The sequence below is a fragment of the Pseudochaenichthys georgianus genome, chromosome 5 (assembly GCF_902827115.2).
Source record: "Pseudochaenichthys georgianus chromosome 5, fPseGeo1.2, whole genome shotgun sequence".
Taxonomy (NCBI): Eukaryota; Metazoa; Chordata; class Actinopteri; order Perciformes; family Channichthyidae; genus Pseudochaenichthys; species Pseudochaenichthys georgianus.
The window spans coordinates 46,027,468-46,046,843 of NC_047507.1; the positions used below are offsets into that span (position 1 = coordinate 46,027,468).

The window sequence follows — 19,376 nt, forward strand, 5'->3', positions numbered from 1 at the left end:
CCCAGATTGATTGGGTAACTAGCAACATCATTAGTTGGAGTTGTTTTTGTTTATCCTCATGCCTGCATTCTGCCCTTCCGCCAGCAGAGGCCGCCGCTCCACCACCCAAGATCGAGCCGCCTGAGCCCACTGAATATCATAACCTAGGAGAAGTGTTCAGTAAACAGCAAGCCCCTCTGCCTTCCTCCCGTCCGTTCAACCTGTCTCGAGAGGAAATCCATGGAGAGTTACATCCATGACTCCCTGGCTGCCGGTGTCATCCGCCCATCCTCCTCCCCGGTTGGTGCTGTTTTTTTCTTCGTGTCCAAGAAGGACCGCTCACTATGGCCCTGTATTGATTACAGGGGTCTTAATGCCATCACTGTAAAAAACAAATATCCATTACCCCTCATTAACTCCGCCTTTGAGCCCCTCCAGGAAGCCACCATTTTTTCCAAACTGGACCTCCGCAATGCCTACCACCTCGTCAGAATCCGAGAAGGGGACGAGTGGAAGACGGCCTTTAACACACCACTCGGTCACTTTGAGTATCTGGTGATGCCTTTTGGACTGACGACTGCCCCAGCAGTCTTTCAGTCGATGGTGAACGATGTGCTCCGTGACCTCCTCAACCGGTCAGTCTTTGTCTACTTGGATGACATCCTCATATTCTCTCGTAACAAGGAGGAGCACATTATCCATGTCAGGCAGGTGCTGCAGAGACTCCTGGAGAACAGACTCTTTCTGAAGGCGGAGAAATGCGAATTACATGTCAACAGTCTCATTCCTGGGCTACATCGTTGAGGGAGGAAAGATTAGGACCGACCCTGAGAAGATCCAAGCGGTGGAGGGGTGGCCCAAACCAACCTCAGTTAAACAGCTTCAATTGTTTCTTGGTTTCGCCAATTTCTATCGGCGCTTCATCAGGGACTACAGCAGAGTGGCGGGTCCTTTAACCAGACTCACTTCCCCTACAAGTGGCTTTACCTGGACCCCAGAGTGCGATGCAGCCTTCTCAGAGCTAAAGAGACTCTTCACTACTGCCCCTGTGCTCATCCACCCTGATTCCTCCCGCCAGTTCGTTGTGGAGGTCGATGCCTCCAACACCGGGGTAGGGGCAGTTCTTTCCCAGCGCTCGGAACAAGACCAACAATTACATCCTTGTGCATTTTTCTCTCACCTTCTCACTCCAGCTGAGAAGAACTATGACGTGGCTAACAGAGAGCTGCTGGCTGTCAAACTTGCCCTAAAGGAGTGGAGGCACTGGCTGGAGGGAGCTGAACTCCCTTTCATTGTATGGACAGACCACAACAACTTGGCTTACATCCAATCTGCCAAGCGCCTTAACTCCCGTCAGGCTCGATGGGCCCTGTATTTAGGCCGCTTCTCATTCACCCTTACCTACCGCCCAGGGTCACGGAACCTCAAGCCGGGCACGCTCTCTCGCCAGTTCCCTTCCGAAGGACCAGCTGCCGGTCCAGACACCCTCCTGCGTGGTGGCGGCTGTTACTTGGGAGATTGAGTCATTGGTCAAGGAGGCTCAGCGGGGCGCAGCCTAACCCAGGTAACTGCCCAGCTAATAGTCTCTTTGTGCCTACCCTCTGTTCGCTCCAAGGCTCCTGCAGTGGGCACACGCCTCCCGTCTCTTGTGTCATCCTGGTGTCCACCGCACATTGTTTATACTCAGACAGCGGTTCTGGTGACCTTCCATGGCTCAAGACATCAGGGCCTTTGTTGCTGCCTGTACAGTATGTGCCCACGCCAAGTCCTCCCACCAACCTCCCTCTGGCCTGCTTCGCCCACTGCCAGTACCAATTCGCCCTTGGTCGCATCTGGCCTTGGATTTTGTTACTGGACTTCCACTCTCACAAAGTAATACCCATCATCCTAACTATTGTGGACAGATTTTCCAAGATGGTACACTTTTTTGCTCTTCCCAAGCTTCCGACAGCCCGAGCAGACCCACCCAGTCTCATAAAAAACGTGTAATAACTACGTTGGTCCACAACGTAGGACGTAGTATTTCTACAAAACGCCTCTGAAATTTGTAAGATCCCTACGTTTTTTTTCACCATTCATTCCAATGGCTGGCGTCTATGTCACGTGATCTTCACATTTCTCCCTGCAGAAAAAAAAACATGCCCGAACTTCGTTTTATTCTCGGTGTAAACTGCCTATTTTAAAGTTAGTTTGGCCATTAAAATGCGTTTTGATGTCATTTGATGCGAGAAATATGAGTTTGTTATTTCATATTATGTTGTTGCAGTGGATGTACATGATCTTTAGTTGCTAGTTATTACGAAGATTACTTCAGGAAATTGTGTCTATACAACGTTTTCATTGTTACCAAGGTGGTTGCTAGGTATGCTGCTATCGATATTATTTATGTTATGTTGTGTAACTGTTTAATGGTGTTATCTTTATTGCTATCCCTTCCCGTCAATGTATAGTGTTGGTCCACAGCGCAACATATTAGTTTAACAAATCCGCATCTAAAATTTGTGGCATATATACGTTATTTTCCCTGTGCAATTCTCCATTTACTCAACAATAAACACATAAATTAATTATCCTTGTGTTTATTTATTTGTTTGATTAATAAACACAAGTTGGAGGTCCGTCAGGACCGAGGGTCGGAGCAGCTCATTCTGCTTTACAGAATAGTACACCCGGAAGTAAGTATTCTCTCCGCTTCGCTTGAACAAAACCCTGTGATAGTCCTCAAGCTCTGTGATTGGAGAGTGTGCCAATTCTGTGTTTTATATTTAATAATTCTGCTGTTCTTTATTTATTGATTGTCAATACCTGACAAGATGAAAAACTTTGGTCGCAGATTCCTCAACAGTGCATTACAAGACATCTATCAATTATGTGTGTACCTCCACCATTAAACTGTCATATTCTGCACATTTCTTATACTATCTACATACATCTTATATAAGAGTATAATACATGTATAATATCAGTTAAAATAAGTGCTTCAACATAGTTAACATTGCTGGAGGTATACACAAAGTTTTTCATTCATTGCATAACTACACCGTTTGTGTATATGATATGTCAATAAACCTTAGAAAATCTTGAAAGGGATGTGCAAATAGTCATTATATACAGTCTTTAATAACTATTAGTAGAGAATAACGAGTAATGAATATACTTTATAGGGATCCTATTAATATCTAATAATAAAAATAATGAAATTCAATAACATGCTTTAACCACTAGGTGTCCCTTTATATCAGCTGTGCACCTTTATGGTGTAAATGCAGCCTATCTACCAATTGGATCAAATATAAAAGTCAGCCGAATTAGTGTTGATACTGCAAGGAGACGTATTGTGTGAAAATAAATGTAAGATGTTGTTTAATGGCTGATATATTTATGATCCACGTCACGTTTTCAGTGTTGGCGGCAGTTCCTCATGAATAAAGTGTTGTCGGTCTATTTCCAGTATTTGTTTATGACGATGTGATGTGAGACTGGAATTGCACAGGGGAAAATAACGTAGATCTATGCCACAATTTTAGATACGGATTTTGTTAAACTAATACGTTTGCGCTGTGGACCAACACTATACATTGACGGGGAAGGGGGGGGTAGCAATAAGATTACACCATTAAACTGTTACACAAACATAACAGAACTAATATCGCGAGCAGAATACCTAGCAACCACCTGGTAACAATGAAAACGTATCGACACAATTTCCTGACGTAATCTTCGTAATAACTAGCAAACTAAAGATCTTGTACATCCACTGCAGCACATAATCACAATAATGCACCTTCCAGTCTCACATCACATCGTCATAAACAAATACCGGAAATTAGGACCGACAAACACTTTATTCACGAGGAACTGCCGCCAACACTGAAAACGTTGACGTGGATCATAAATATATCAGCCATTAAAAACACATCTTACATTTATTTTCACCACAATACGTCTCCTTGCAGTATCAACACTAATTCGGCTGACTTTTTATTTGATCCAATTGGTAGATAGCTGCATTTACACCATAAAGGTGCCACAGCTGATATAAAGGGACACCTAGTGGTTAAAGCATGTTATTGAATTTCATTATTTTATATTAGATATTAATAGGATCCCTATAAAGTATATTCATTACTCATTATTCTCTACTAATAGTTAATTAAAGACTGTATATAATGACTATTTTGCACATCCCTTTCAAGATTTCAAGATTTTCTAAGGTTTATTGACATATCATATACACAAACGGTGTAGTTATGCAATGAATGAAAAACTTTGTGTATACCTCCAGCAATGTTAACTATGTTGAAGCACTTATTTTAACTGATATTATACATGTATTATACTCTTATATAAGATGTATGTAGATAGTATAAGACACTGTGCAGAATATGACAAGTTTAATGGTGGAGGGGTACACACATATGATAGATGTCTTGTAATGCACTGTTGAGGAATCTGCGACCAAAGTTTTTTCATCTTGTCCGGTATTGAACAATCAATAAATAAAGAACACAGAATTATTAATATAAAACACAGAATTGCACACTCTCCAATCACAGAGCTTGAGGACTATCACAGGGTTTGTCAAGCGAAAGCGGAGAGATACTTACTTCCAGGTGTACTATCTGTAAGCAAATGAGCTGCTCCGACCCTCGTGTCCTGACGGACTCCGACTTGTGTTTATTAATCAAACAAATAAATAAACACAAGGATAATTAATTTATGTGGTTATTGGTGAGTAAATGGAGAATTGCACAGGGGAAAATAACGTATATATGCCACAATTTAGATGCGGATTTTTGTTAAACTAATACATTTGCGCTGTGGACCAACACTATACATTGACGGGAAGGGGGGTAGCAATAAAGATAACACCATTAAACAGTTACACAACATAACATAAATAATATCGATAGCAGCATACCTAGCAACCACCTTGGTAACAATGAAAACGTTGTATAGACACAATTTCCTGAAGTAATCTTCGTAATAACTAGCAAACTAAAGATCATGTACTCCACTGCACACATAAATGAAATAACAACTCATATTTCTCGCATCAAATGACATCAAAACGCATTTTAATGGCCAAACTAACTTTAAAATAGGCATTTTACACCGAGAATAAAACGAAGTTCGGGCATGTTTTTTTTCTGCAGGGAGAAATGTGAAGATCACGTGACATAGACGCCAGCCATTGGAATGAATGGTGAAAAAAAACGTAGGGATCTTACAATTTCAGAGGCGTTTTGTAGAAATACTACGTTCCTACGTTGTGGACCAACGTAGTTATTACACGTTTTTTTATGAGACTGGGTTGGAGAGACTGCAGATCCTCTGGTCAACCATGTTGTTTGGACTCCATGGGATCCCCACCGACCATCTTTTCTGACCGGGGTCCCCAGTTCGTTTCCCACGTTTGGAAGGCTTTCTGTAGGCTCTGGGAGATCGGTGAGCCTGTCATCTGTTATCTTCCTCAGACAAATGGGCAAACGGAACGGGCCAACCAGGACCTGGGATGGCTCTCCGCTGTGTGGAATTCAGGAACCCCTCTTCATGGTGCCCACATCTGCCATGGATCGAGTATGCCCACAACTCCCTGTTAAATGCAGCCACAGGTATTTTTACCCTTTCATTGTGCCATGGGTTTCCAACCACCCCTGTTTCCAGCCCAGGAAGAGGATGTTGCTGTCCTTCCGTCAAAACCACCTTCGTCGCTGTCGTAAGGTGTGGAAGGACACCCAATCCGCCCTGCTCCGCTGCCCGCAACCGCCTCATCGCAGATCTCCACAGGACCCCGGCCCCCCAACTACTTACCAGGTCAGAGTGTTTGGCTTTCCTCAAAGATCTCCCACTCAAGACAGAGTCTAAAAAACGTCATCATCGACTCTCAGTTATAAATCCATCGGCAGTCAAGCTCAAGCTCCCCCCACACATGAAGGTTCATCCTACCATTTCATGTTTCTCTGCTAAAACCTGTTGCCAGGAGCCCCTTGTCTCCTCCAGTGAGTGTTCCCCCAACCCCGCATCATCGATGATCACCCAACCTACAACGTCAGGCGATTGTTGGACGTTCGTCGTCATGGAAGGGGATTCCAATATCTTGTGGATTGGGAGGGCTATGGCCCCAGAGGAGAGGTGTTGGGTTCCCCGGCCCAAAACATCATGGATCCTGGTACGGGTGTTAAGCTCCGTGATCGCTTTTCAGGAATGAACCCACAATACAAACACGGACAGAAAAAACAGGAGTTTGTAGCAAAGGTTTATTCTGTATCGTGACAGGGGATATTTAACTGAGTAATATAGTCCAGGAAAGGGGATTTCAACAACTAGGGAATGGAGATCCCTCAGCCGAGGCTCCGGAGTGAGGGGGATATCGCAGGCAGATGAGAGGGACTGGCTTGAGCCTGAGTCTGTACGCTCCCGAGAGCGAGTAGGTTGGAGTAAGGGTTAGTGTTTGTCATACCAGAAGGAGTGTGGCGAGCAGGGGTTTCATAGCGAGGGGAGCGAGTAGGCTGGATGCGGGGAGCGTGGACGAGCGGATGAATCCGACGAGGAAGTGGCGGACGTGGCTAGCGGAGGAGGTGATGATGGGTTTTGGATAGAGAGACAAACAGGTAAGACAAAAAACTTATTCCAGAGTTGTGTCAGGCTAAGCTAGAAAGCAATATGTTTACCAGTGTAATCTTGACGCCGAACTGGTGGAGACTGGATGAGGAGACCGGGTTAATAAGCAGGTGTGGATGAGTAGATGATCAGGATGAATGAGAAGCAGCTGCGGAGATGAATTGGCAGGAACAGAAGTAGGTCAACCACGCCCAGCCCGGGAGACAAACACAGACAGACAGACAACAAACAAAAAGGGAAGCAGAAGGAATGGAGTACTGCAAATCCTTACAGTACCCCCCCCTCAACGGGAGCCTCCTGGCGACCACCAGGCCTGTCAGGATGGGCCCTGTGGAATTCCCTGACCATGACTGGGTCCATGATCGAGAACGAGGAACCCAACAACGTTCCTCCAAGTTGTAGCCCTCCCAGTCCACCAAGTATTGTAGACCCCTACCCCCGGCGTCTAACATCCAGGAGACGCCGCACGGAGTAGGCTGGATGGTTATCGATGACACGGGGGGGAGGAGGGGGAACGGCCGGAGGGCACAGGTCGCTGGTGAGAGCTGGCTTGATTTGAGAGACATGGAAAGTGGGATGGATTCTCATATTTCTGGGGAGCCTTAAACGGACAGCAGAGGGATTGATGAGTCGCACCAATGGGGAAGGGACCAATAAACCGAGGGGACAGTTTCTTGGACTCAGTGAGGAGGGGGATGTTCTTGGAGGACAACCATACCGATTGTCCAAGGGCGTAAGGGGGAGCAACATGTCGACGGCGGTTGGCTGACTGTTGACTCCTGGCGGATGCTTGGAGGAGAGCCAAGCGGGGTGTCCCTCCAGATCTTACGGCAAGTTGGACATGTTGCTGGGACAGAAGGAACAGCCAACTCACTCTCCTCTTCGGGGAACAGGGGTGGCTGGTATCCCAGAGAGGCTTCAAAGGGTGAGAGTCCCGTGGCAGATGAGGTGAGGGAATTATGTGAGTACTCCACCCACGGTAGGTGGGAGCTCCAGGTCCTCTGATTACTGTTAGCCACACAGCGGAGAGCAGACTCCAGGTCCTGATTTGCCCTCTCAGTTTGGCCGTTGGACTGGGGATGAAAGCCAGATGTTAGACTAACTGAAGCTCCAAGAGACTGACAAAAAGCCTTCCAAACCTGAGATGTGAATTGTGGACCCCCGGTCGGAGACAATGTCAGCTGGGATACCGTGTAGACGGAAAACATGCTGTGTTAGATGTTTGGAGGTCTCCAGGGCTGAAGGGAGCTTGGGTAGAGCAACAAAGTGTGCACACTTGGAGAACGATCAACGACTGTTAGAATGGTTGTGTTCCCTTGAGAGGGAGGCAGACCGGTGACAAAGTCCAGGGCTATATGTGACCAGGGTCGACTAGGGATTGGAAGGGGTTGGAGCAGCCCAGCGGGTTTCTGATGGGAGGCCTTGTTCCTAGCACAGGTTGTGCAAGCTGACACAAACTCCTTTGTGTCTCTGTCGACTGTAGGCCACCAGAAGTGTCTTCGGAGGAGAGAAAGTGTTCGATTGGCACCGGGGTGATTCGAGAAACGGGAACTGTGGACCCACTGCAGGACTTGGGAACGAACAGAGTCGGGAACAAACTGACGGTTAGGCGGCCCGCTTCCTGGGTCGGGTTGTTCCAAAAGGGCCTCTTGAATGGAATTACTAATCTCCCAGGTGATGGCTCCCACAACACAACTCAGGGGGAGTATTGAGTCAACAGAGGTTACTGGACTCACAGACGAGAACGATCTGGACAGAGCATCGGGCTTGGTATTCTTGGAACCAGGGCGATAGGTGAGGGAGAAGTTGAAGCGGCCGAAGAAGAGAGCCCACCTAGCTTGTCGGGAGTTCAGCCGCTTGGCTGACTGGATGTATTCCAAATTCTTATGGTCTGTCCAAACCAGAAATGGCTGCTCACTGCCCTCAAGCCAGTGTCTCCACTCCTCCAAAGCCATCTTCACTGCCAGCAGTTCCTTGTTGCCCACATCATAGTTTCTCTCCGCAGGGGAGAGACGGCGAGAGAAAAACGCACACGGGTGAAGCCTGTTGTTTGGCCCTGCTGTCTGAGACAGGACAGCGCCGACTCCGATGTCTGATGCGTCAACCTCAACAACAAATTGTTTGCTAGAGTCCGGCTGGATGAGGATGGGGGCCGAAGTGAACAGAGACTTGAGTCTGAGAAAGGCCTCGTTAGCCTCAGAGGTCCAGGAGAACCTGACCTTGATGGAAGTGAGACTGGAGAGTGGAGCTGCGATCCTGCTGAAGTCTTTAATGAACCGGCGATAAAAATTGGCGAAACCCAGGAACCTCTGCAATTCCTTCCGCGTCGTGGGGACTGGCCACTCGGAGACAGCAAGAATCTTTCCAGGATCCGCCTCCAGCCTGCCTTGTCTGATGATAAATCCAAGGAAGCTGACACGTTCCTGGTTAAACTCACACTTCTCAGCCTTGACGTACAGCTTGTTCTCTAGCAGTCTCTGTAGAACCTGGCTGACGTGATTCTGGTGTTCCTCCAGGCTCTTGGAAAAGATCAAGATATCGTCAATGTAAACGAAAACAAACCGGTTGAGGAAATCCCGCAAAACATCATTCACCAGGGACTGAAAAACTGCTGGGGCATTAGAGAGTCCGAAGGGCATGACAAGGTACTCAAAGTGGCCAAGGGGAGTGTTAAAGGCGGTCTTCCATTCATCACCTTGGCGGATCCGAACCAAGTGGTAAGCGTTTCTGAGATCCAGCTTTGAGAAGATGGTGGCACCTTGGAGAGGCTCAAAAGCAGAGTTAATCAGGGGAAGTGGGTACTTGTTTTTCACAGTGATGTTATTCAATCCCCGGAAGTCAATACAGGGACGTAGTGATTTATCCTTCTTTTCCACGAAGAAAAACCCCGCACCCAGAGGGGAGGAAGAAGGACGGATTATTCCAGAAGCCAGAGAATCACCGATATATTTCTCCATGGCCTCTCTCTCAGGCCGGGACAGATTATAGAGCTTGCTTGTTGGTAACTGCGCTCCAGGAAGCAAATTGACGGGGCAGTCATATGGACGGTGAGGAGGGAGAGAAAGAGTCTTATCCTTGCAGAAAACTTCCCCCAGCTTGTGGTAAACCTCAGGTACGCCAGATAAATCCACATCAGAAGAATCACAAGGAGCAGACACTGGCTTAGCAGGAAATGGAGGTACAGCTGATTGCAAACAGTTAAGGTGACACTTCTGATTCCAAGCAATTATCCTTCCTCCAGCCCAATCAATATGAGGGTTGTGAGCGCGAAGCCAAGGGTAACCAAGAACCAACGGGGTAGATGGAGCGGAAATGACCTTTAGTTGGATCTGTTCTCTGTGATTCCCCGAAATAAACAGAGTTACCGGTAAGGTCTGCTGGATCACCCTAGAGATGCGTTGGCCATTTAAGGCATAAGCAGTCATGGGGTCCGATAAGGATTCCAATTTAATTCCCAGCTGGTTGGCAAGCTCCAGGTCCACAAAACTGTCCTCAGCACCAGAGTCTATGAGGGCGGAAAGGGGCAAGGTCTGAGAGTTGGAACAGAGTCTGGCAGGTATGAGGAAACGGCGCAAAGTAGGGGCAATAATTGAGGTAGGAAGTGTACTCGTCAGGACCCCCACATTCACCGACGAGCACCTGCGTTTGGGCGGACAGGGCAACCGGCCAGGAGATGCCCCAGTTTGCCACAATACAGGCACCCTCCTGCCCTCATGCGGCGAAGGCGTTCCTCAGGTGATAATCCTGCACCTCCCACCTGCATCGCTTCCTCCTTATCCAAGGTGGGCATGTGAGATGGCGAGGAAAACGCAGATGGTGTGGAATCAAAGGGAGCACTTCTGGGAGGATAGCTCGGCTTACTGAAAAAGGCACTTGGTGGACGCTGTCCTCGCTCCGCACGACGTTCCCTTAGCCGGCTGTCGAGACGAGAAACCAAATCAATCAGGGATTGAAGGTCTGCTGGCACATCTCGAGCGGCCAGCTCGTCCTTCAGTTGCTCCTTTAATCCTTTAACGAACACTGCCCTTAGAGCCGCCTCGTCCCATCGGGCTTCTGCCGCCAGTGTACGAAACTCAATGGAGTAATCTGCCACGGTCCGATTCCCCTGCTGTATCCTAAGCAGACGATTGTCAGCCGAGCCAGAATAGTCAGTGTGATCAAAAACTAAAGACAGTTGTTCAGAAAAAACTCCAAAAGAAAGGCTGTCATAATCCACTGATGAACTTAGTGCCTCAGCCCAAATTAAGGCTTTACCACGAAGCAAACTCAACACATAGTTTATCTTGGTAACATCAGAAGAAAAAGACTGGGGGCGCTGGCGAAACACCTTGCTGCACTGAAAGATAAATCCCCTGCATTTCTCCACTTCACCATGAAACGGCTCAGGGTCGGTGATGGGGAAATCCCGGCATGGAGTGGGTACTGGAGGGGGATTAGAGGGGGCAGGAGTTATAGCTGCTGTCGTCAGGTTGGAGATCTGAGCAGCCAGGTTGGAGATGTGCAGAGCCATGGATTGGTTACTTTCCACCAATGCACGGATTAACTGTTCATGTTGACCCAACAGATTGCCTTGATGGAGCGGGTAGCGTGGACAGCGGATGAATCCGACGAGGAAGTGGCTGGAGGTGGCTAGCGGAGGAGGTGATGATGGGTTTCTGGATAGAGAGACAAACAGGTAAGACAAAAACTTATTCCAGAGTTGTGTCAGGCTAAGCTAGAAAGCAATACGTTTACCAGTGTAATCTTGACGACGAACTGGTGGAGACTGGATGAGGAGACCGGGTTAATAAGCAGGTGTGGATGAGTAGATGATCAGGATGAATGAGAAGCAGCTGCGGAGATGAATTGGCAGGAACCAGAAGTAGGTCAACCACGCCCAGCCCGGGAGACAAACACAGACAGACAGACAACAAACAAAAAGGGAAGCAGAAGGAATGGAGTACTGCAAATCCTTACAACGGGACTTCCACCGGGATAACCCTGGTAGACCTGGTAGGCCATCTGGAGGCGTCCCTTAAGGGGGGGTACTGTGGTGGCTGTACTCTTCCAGCCGCCTCCTTTGTGTTTCAGCGCCAGATCGTTGTAAAACCACAGTGGTATGACTCCTAGCCTACTTAGCATTGTTAAGCTATTTCCTCAAACCTGGATGTTCTTCTTACGTGTTTTCTTCTTGTGCTCCAGGATCATTCTCCGACCGCCGTGTTGTCGTCACCAGCCGCCATTCCAGCTGGATTATTCTTCCCGCTCCTCCACCTCAAAATAAACCTTTTTTCAACACTCTGCCGTGTCCTGCGTTTGGGTCCTCTCAGATACCGTAACACCTTTACACATACATTCTTATAGTGCAGTGGTTCACAAATGGGGGTACGCGGACCCCTATGGGTACGTTGGAGTACTGCAGGGGGTACGTGAGATTTATTTTATGTTAATGGCAAAAACAACGTAATTAGTGCATTTAAACAAACTACTAATAGTAGATTAACTACTTTCTTCAAAAGTTTACAGAAACTCTGGATAATACAATGGGAACAATAAACGGGGCGCTCTCTTTTCTTCTCCCTCTCCCGACAGCCCGTCAGTCTCGTGCAGCTCGCTGAACCTGTAATAAGTGACCCAACAGTAAAGAATAAATATATGTATAACTAGTTTAGCTAGTTCCAGAGTAGATACACTAGCTAAGTGTGTTAGGTCTAAAGGCCCTGACACACCAGGCCGAAATCGGCCATTTTCGTTAGTCGGACGACGAAGCGTGCCCTGTCGCCCAAACTCAATTTGGTGTGTCCCGCACTGCCGGCCGTCACACGCCTTATTTGGCCTTTCATGGCCGACGCACGGCTGATTCAATGTTGAGTCGGCCACAGACAGTCAGACAAATAAGTCACTCTGATTGGCTATTCAGCTAGCGAATCAGTGCATGAGAAGCGAAATGGTTGCTTGAGAATGTCTTCCTCAAGCAACACTCCAATGGCTGATAGCTCCAGTACCGCACGAAACATGTTTTCGATGGACGAGAGTGAAAATGGAACGCACACGCTATTTGTTGTTTGTTTATATCACGTAGTCTGTTCTTCTTCTCTGTGTTCCGGTTGTTGCCTCTTTTCAATGACGAATACACACTACCGCCGCCTGCTGGTAAGGAGAGTTATTGCCACTCACTCATGCGCAGTTCCTACGTGCTCGGCTGAAGTCTTTGCGGTGTGTTCCAGTGCGACACATGGCCAAGATGCAGGAGAACACGCCGACGCAACAGTCGGCGAGTTCTCTGGTGACTGCTTGGTGTGTCAGGGCCTAAACTCTTAGTGTATTTTCCTCCGCTCAACGGTCCGTCACAGCGGACGGAGCTGTGATCCGGAAGAGCTGCGTGTTCTCCGTCAGCAGCAGCTGATCTGATCTCTGATCTCTGATCTCTCTCTCTCTCTCTCTCTCTCTCTCTCTCTCTCTCTCTCTCTCTCTCTCTCTCTCTCTCTCTCTCTCTCGCGTCCGGTTAGACTTCACACATTTGGACTACCTATGTTGCAAATGTATTATCTTTTCAATTTACACACGGCATCTATTGCACGTCTGTCCGTCCTGGGAGAGGGATCCCTCCTCTGCTGCTCTCCCTGAGGTTTCTCCCATTTTTCCCTTTAAACTGGGTTTTCTTCTGAAGTTTTTCCTTGTACGATGTGAGGGTCTAAGGACAGAGGGTGTCGTATTGTCATACTGATATTCTGTACACACTGTGAAGACCACTGAGAGAAATGTAACATTTGTGATATTGGGCTATATAAATAAACATTGATTGATTGATTGATTCACTCGCGTTTATGTCCAAATCTATCAGATCTAGCTAGTTCTAGCTAATGATATGACTGCCTGCTTATCAAAGGACCTAAACAATAAGCGTTGCTTGGCAACGGCGTGTGGCCGCAAAGTATAGCATATGTTTATATGAGGGGTCAAAATTCCATGCTCATAAAATGCTCATATATCTTTTTCTCTTCATTCCCCACGCCCCAAAATAAATAAATATACAAATTTTAGGAAAAGTAAGGAAGTTTGAGCAGTGTGGGTTTTATATTATCAGAGTTACACATATTTCAAAGCGCAAAGTGTAATAACTGCAGTTGCCTCGCTGTCCTCAGTGAAGCTCAAGCCCATGTTTCACTACATTGTAAGAACAACTTGTTAAAAAGATCAGTTCAATGTAACTAATGTCGTCTTAGTGTTATTGCATGATGTTGAAATTGGTTTGGCATGAATTTAGTGATGGATTCTGTCACAGTCTGCTTTCTCACTCACCTATTTTCTGCATTAACTTTCCTTAGTCACCTGGTAGTCACACCCTGTCTCTCTCTCACTCTGTTACACCCATCAGCTACATTAGTATTTAGGCCCACTTCACTTTCACCTCAGTGCCAGATCGTACTTTGCAGCATGCCAGTCTTTCCCGCATTACCCTTCAGATTGCTCTCCCGGTTTCGACCCTGCCTGTCCCTGACCAGCCTGCCTCACCTGCTCCCTGACCCGTTCTGTACCTGCGACTCCCGTCCTGCTTTCTCCTGGAACCCTCGCCTGTCCCTGACCAGCCCTTTGCCTACTATCTGCCGTTTTGTCTCCTACCAGCCTATTGCCATCAATAAAGCTGGTTACCGACTATCCCTGGTTTCCCGTGTTCTGCATTTTGGTCCTCAGCTCGTTTGTGACAGATTGTAAACATTTGAAATGTAGCATTTAAGTGTTTCTCATGTGTTGTTGTTTTAATAAATCAGACACTGATGGTGCATCGCTGTACTGTACCTCTTTATATAGGCATGTTGTCCCTAACCATTGTGTGTGCGCTGATCAGGGGGTACTTGGCTGAATTTTTTTTTCAAAGGGGGTGCATTATTGAAAAAAGTTTGAGAACCACTGCTCTAGTCCACAAAATGGGGAACTATGTTCATGTTTATGGCCGGTTGGTCATAATAAATGTGGACTTCTAAGATTTGAACAACAATTTACGTTTGTTAAGTAGTATGACCCACTTTCAGGCACATCTCAATCATATCCTATCCTAAATACCACAGTTGTTGCCACCGTGGGAAAGTTTCAGTAGCAGTGACAGTGAAGCATCAAGAAGATTAGATTAGATAGAAATTAGAAATGATGAAGAGTCAGAGTTGTAGGTTAATCATAATGAGTGGATATACATAACTGAACCTTTTCCAATGTGTCCTTATTTGATGTTCTTTTTAGCTGATAAAGCAGATCCACTAACATTGATACAAGCTGGCTGCATTTTCTAAATGTTAATGCTTGTGTTTTCGATCCACTGAAACAACAAACTTATTTGAGGTGCACACAGGACAAATACAATGCTCCTCTTTGGCAAACCTTGTGAGTTGTTTACTAGTGAAATATACATATTATCTTTTAAACAAGCCAAAATAAAGTTATTCACATCCTTACCAACGTCTCCTGGGTTTGACCCTCAATGACACTGGTGAACAGCCATAGATTCTCTCACGCATTTCTAGAGGAGAATATCATAAGTGTGAATTAAGATCATTTGTATTGACTTGGAAATGTAACATTGTGATGTGAAGATGTATCTAACCACTAAGGCTTCACTTAAAAAAAGGAGGAAAAAAAGGCTCAATAGCTTTGAAGTATATTGCTAAAGACTCACTGAGGGTCGTCAGAAAGCTGAATAACATTGAGTATACACAAAATGCAAGATCGAAAAATAAGAGACATTGTTATATTTGTCAACTAATGATGAAGTCCAAGAATGAAATACATTTTGTTTTGGACACTTATAAGTTGTTGAAGGCTGTCATGGTATCTGTGTTGTGAAGGACATTCAGCAGCTGGATTGCTCCCACACTGTTGGCAGATGTGCTTGGCCACATGTTCTTGTGCTGCTGTGGTGTTGGCCTCATGCGGGCATCACATCTATGAGTTTTACATCATATTGTAAAACTTGATTAACACTTCTCAGTATGATGTAGTGTGACATAATAATTCTGACAAGAATCGATGTAACTCTAAAAATGTAACATTATGTCCAGTGTTACTTTTACACTCTGAAGATTAGGACAATGTGTTAACTGATTTAGTGTGACTGACAAAAGCAGTTTTATTATTCTATTTTCTATCATACATGCTGAGCAGTCTGCAGCAGAATATTTTATTGCCTCTTTTTTACCTGCAAATAAAATATAATGGAAAAGCATTATTTTATCAACACCATCCACAAATTGAAAAATATAATCATTGTATAAACCTACATTTAACTTGTGCTATAGTATTTATATTTGAAGTTTTTTCATAGTTTTTTTCATTTTGCACCTCCAGATAGATTTTCTATAAATCTTTACTCGCGTCTGGGAAGAGGTTTAATTGTTCAAGATCATTCTATGATTGCAGATAGACACAAAAAGAAGCTTTTCATTAACATATGCATCAGGAAAAATATCTTTTTGACTAAGTTTAATGTTTGAAAATATAGAATCAGAAATCATCCTTGATTTCAATGTTATTGACCTAACATTTATATAGATACTTGTATCCTAGGAGGTTTCGGACACTAGCTAAAGGTTGAAGGAGATTTGTGTTGGTCCTTGCGGTTGTAGTCCAATTTTGCTACATGAAAAACTGTCTTTTGTTTACAGAAAAGTATGGCTTTGGCGAGTATTGCCTTTAATATAACTTCATCGCAGACACCTTTCCTGCCGAGGTCACCAGTTCAAGTCCCGGCAAGACCAAGTGCTACCGAGGTGTCCCTGAGCAAGGCACCGTTCCCCACACTGCTCCCCGGGCGCCGTTCAAAATGACTGCTCCTAACACTAGGATGGGTCAAATGCAGAGAAACAATTTCCCCACGAGGGATTAATAAAAGTCCATCTTATCTTAATCATGCTGTCTAATCAGCATCTTGATATGCCACACCTGTGAGGTGGGATGGATTATCTCGGCAAAGGAGAAGTGCTCACTATCACAGATGTTTTCAGATTTGTGAACAATATTTGAGAGAAATGGTTATTTTGTGTCTATAGAAAATGTTTTAGATCTTTGAGTTCATCTCATGAAAAATGGGAGCAAAAACAAAAGTGTTGCGTTTATATTTTTGTTCAGTGTAGTTTGAAAGGAATTTCTTTAATATCATTTAATTACAAGTATCTCCTTTTCTCAACCTTAAAAAAGGACTCTTATACCTGTGCAATGATATTTGATCCTTGACTTGTCTCGGCCGAGAAAGGTTTTTAAACTCATTATTCTGCAAAGTAAGTCTGCAAGTCAATGGTAGTTTGCAGAAACGTCCTCTCCCCCTAGGACTTTGCTCCTGCACAGCAGTCTAAAAGACAATGAGTAAAGAATTTGAAGTTGTTGAATTCCAGTTGCTTGTTTAAACAAGAATCGTTTTTTTTAATTAAAGATCCAATTTGCCCTTTATTAAGGATTACGTTTTTATATCTGTGTTTAAAAATGAATATGCTTTTTTCAAAGCAAATATGAAAATGTATGTAAACGTACATGTTTGAGGGTTTCATCGTTCTCTGTCCAACACTGACAAACGTCTGAAAAAAATAATACAAATATTGCAATCAACATCTCAAAACGGATGCAATTTGTCTTGGGTGGTATCAGAAATGGCTCATCACTCCATCTACCACCTCTTCACCCCATCTCGAATATTCCATGTAGAAGATTAAGACTTAAAACAAGTGCTTTTTAGGTACACTTACTGGCAACACAATGAAGGCTTTGGCATAAGCTAGCTAGTAGATTCATTTTTTTAAATGGACAGAGGCTCTCGAGAAAATAGGTGACGAGCGGTGGGAGTTTTTGACACCATAGATATGTGTTTTGAAGGTTAAGAGATAAAAAAAGTAAATGGAAACCCAGTTCAAACAAATCCAGCTGTTACCAGATTAACATTTCACACTCTTGCTTTGAAGATGATGAAAACTCATTTGGCTAAACTGCAATTTTTTATAAAGCAGCAGGAAGTAAAAGGCGTCTTATCTACATGATTGTACATGTGTGTACTATGTAACTATTGACAACTTTTTCATAGTAAAAACACCTCATAATGGTGAGTGGGTTTTGTTACTCTAAACTTGAGAGTAACAAAAATGATTAAGTGTGAATAAAAGATTACACTTTACAGTGGATTTAACATAGGCAGAAAACTAGTAAAGGTTTTTGTCAATGTCATCTCATTTGCAGGACTATGCATTCACTTTGTTTGCACATATCACCGGTGCTCCAGAGGTCACAAAGTTGTAACAAAAGTATACAAATATAAAGTAATTCCACTGTAGTGTTGGACTCACTCTGTGTTGGGGGGACCACAGTCCACTAGGTAAACTGCCATTTACTATGAATGGAATGGAATACGAATAATTCAAGTATTACAAAAATAAATGTATATGTATTTATTTAATAATTGTTTGTGCCCATAACATGGAAGCAGAAAGTAGTCGTGCTAGAATCCCCTTTATGGTCCCACTGAATCCAAGTAGTTTGTAGTACCATACAAACACCATGAACAAGATGAAGCAGGACATATATAGCCTGATAGTGATTTGTCAGTGACCCCACGTGGAAACTATTTTAGCAGTACGGGAAATTGCCCATAATGACTCAAAAAATTGCAGAATGATGGATTAACCAGTCAAATATTCACTTTTTAACACCAGCTTCATTCTTAAAACAGCATTGTGAGCTGAGAGTGTGTCATGAAACCTCACAATGGCTTATGTTTCCAGACTTATATGTTCATCTTCCACAGCTTCTGCAGCCATGGCCTCCTGTTCCCCGCTCCTGCTCTTGGTCCTGTGCACTCTGACAGTGGCTGAAGCCCAGTTCAAGCTGTTTAACCTGCGGGCCAGCGATCTTCCTTCAGGCATTCTGGGAATTACGGATGGCTATGTGAAGGTGTTTTGTGGATCTGCCACTCTGGGTGAAACATCAGTTCGCAACAACAACCCAAACCCCTGGTGGGAGGAAGAGTTCACTCACTACAAGGCCAAAGAGAATGACGTGATGAGGCTTGAGGTTCATGACAGTGACATCCTGTCCGATGACCTGCTTGGAGTCTGCCAGCGGCAAATTAAGCTGGGAACCCACGAGCATGACTGCTTTCTTGAAAAAGGTGGCACCCTTCATTACACCTACTCCCTCGGCTAATTCAGTCAGTAAACCTGTAAAGACGTATCCGACCATAAGTCTTTACATGCAGCCTTTGATTCTCTCAGACTGGCTCTGAGAAACAAACAAATAGATTTGCGAAATATTTTGTTCTGGTTACTGCCATGTAGCATCTCTGGCTATTTTCCCTGTTTCAAAGGTTATCAACACAAAATAAAGATTGCTGAAACAACTCAAATATGTTTCATGTAATTTATCATCATATTATGAGTAAACTATATAAAGTATTAGCTTACCTATTCTACCTGAGTTTGCTACCTTCGTAGGCTGTCGAGAGCTTCATTGAATTCCTTTTTTTCTTATTTAATTGAGGGATCAAGTGATTTCAGAAATATACAAACAAATTGCAATATATAAAATGATAATACAACATGTTTGGGCAATTTGTGTAGTATACCATTTGTGTGTGTGTGTGTGTGTGTGTGTGTGTGTGTGTGTGTGTGTGTGTGTGTGTGTGTGTGTGTGTGTGTGTGTGTGTGTGTGTGTGTGTGTGTGTGTGTGTGTGTGTGTGTGTGTGTGTGTGTGTGTGTGTGTGTGTGTGTGTGTGTGTGTGTGTGTGTGTGTGTGTGTGTGTGTGTGTGTGTGTGTACATACAA

The 19,376-nt window shown here is 44.7% G+C and overlaps 1 protein-coding gene across 1 annotated transcript; it reads left to right on the top strand.

Annotated features, from left to right (window-relative positions):
- Positions 1-18,363: 18,363 nt before the first annotated feature.
- Positions 18,364-18,958, top strand: LOC117447394 (perforin-1-like). The gene has a single exon (XM_034084101.1). The coding sequence runs from the start codon at positions 18,373-18,375 to the stop codon at positions 18,757-18,759; it is 387 nt and encodes a 128-aa protein (XP_033939992.1). The 5' UTR covers positions 18,364-18,372; the 3' UTR covers positions 18,760-18,958.
- The last annotated feature ends 418 nt before the right edge of the window (positions 18,959-19,376 follow it).